A 1,438-nucleotide genomic window follows, 5' to 3' on the forward strand; every position below is an offset into this window, starting at 1 on the left:
CGAAATACCGCTAAGCATTTCACTCAGTGTGCTAACGTTTCTGCCAGCTCACCACCTCCTCCAAGATAAATAATATTTGAATAGTACAGTTAAAGATATGTTATTTCGCTTCTTGTCACATTTTTGAATCCTTGCACTTGGATAGTTTGTGCATCTTCTATGTTTTATTTTCACCTTATTTCGTTCATTTAGTGAAATCTCTTCTTTCTTACATAAGACTATGACAGATGACACTTCATACAATTCACTTGGGTCATTTTAAAGGGAACTATATGTAGTCTTTGTGAAAGGGGCAAAGCCTAGTGACTAAGGAGTTGCCCTCACAAACACACACATAAAGACATGTCCCCCCACACACACACACATACACATACTGAGTCCCATACACACACTCACAAATTCCTATACAAACATACATACAGTTTCTTGTATATATGTAATTATATTTACACACATGTTTATGTGTAATTTTATGATCCCTAATGTTATAATCCCACTTTGCAGGTGTCCCCTATGTGGAGAGTCATGTCAGACCCGGACTGGGGTCAGATTAAATAGTTGGTCCATAAAAGATTACTCCATTTGTATGACAATATATCTCAGGTAAGTGCTATTATCAAAATATAATTTATAACACACCTCTCTCTCTCATACACATACACACACACACACTCTCTATTCCTCTCTCTCTCTCTCTCAATCTCTTTCCCTTTTTCTATCTCATATGCTCTTTTTCCTATTTTATTTCCCATGCTCTCTCTCTCTCTCTCTCTCTCTCTCTCAGTCTATCTAATTTTTTCTGTCAGTCATGTCTTTTTTTCTGTATCAGTCTCTCTTCTTTCCTTAGTCCTTTTCTTTCTCTCTCTTACCTTTGCTTCTCCATATTTTTCATTTTCTATTTCTCTCATGCTCTCTCTGTCTCTCTCCATCTCTCTCACCCTCTTGTTCTTTATCTATCTATCTATCTATCTATCTTATAATATTTATGATTTCCATGACATGAATCCCTAGCACAAGTGGTGATGTCAGTAATCATTTATACCTGTAATTCATTATTTCCTGATATAATTTCACAGGTACCTTGGTAGAACCAATCCTGGAATGGTGGTACTTGATATGGATTTACTAACTGGCTACGACACACCTGAAGAACTTCTAAGACAGGTAATTTCAACAGCATTTCTTCTCATTAGGATGCCATACTCAGTGATATCCATTGTGACAGACAGAACTCATTTCTGTGTGCAGCTACAAGGTGAACTTTTGAACCAACACACTATCAGATGTGCACACGCACATGTGTGCGAGCAAGCGAAGGAGGAAATAAGGAAGGAAGGGAGAAAGTGAGCGAGGGAGGGAAGGAGGAAGAGAGCGAGGGTGGGAGGGAGGAAGCAAGCAAGCAAGGGAGGAAGTGAGCAAGGGAGGGAGGAAGCAAGCA

General features: G+C 38.9%; 1 protein-coding gene across 1 annotated transcript in view; it reads left to right on the forward strand.

The window, feature by feature from the left end:
- The window catches only part of LOC106880930 (complement C4-B), a 50,041-nt gene that overhangs the window by 40,255 nt on the left and 8,348 nt on the right, over positions 1-1,438 (forward strand). Inside the window, exons 30-31 of the mRNA XM_014931106.2 lie at positions 505-603; positions 1,077-1,164. Coding sequence (XP_014786592.2) covers positions 505-603; positions 1,077-1,164 — 187 coding nt within the window. The remainder of the gene's footprint in view (positions 1-504; positions 604-1,076; positions 1,165-1,438) is intronic.

Source organism: Octopus bimaculoides, chromosome 21 (assembly GCF_001194135.2).
Source record: "Octopus bimaculoides isolate UCB-OBI-ISO-001 chromosome 21, ASM119413v2, whole genome shotgun sequence".
In the NCBI taxonomy this organism is placed as follows: domain Eukaryota; kingdom Metazoa; phylum Mollusca; class Cephalopoda; order Octopoda; family Octopodidae; genus Octopus; species Octopus bimaculoides.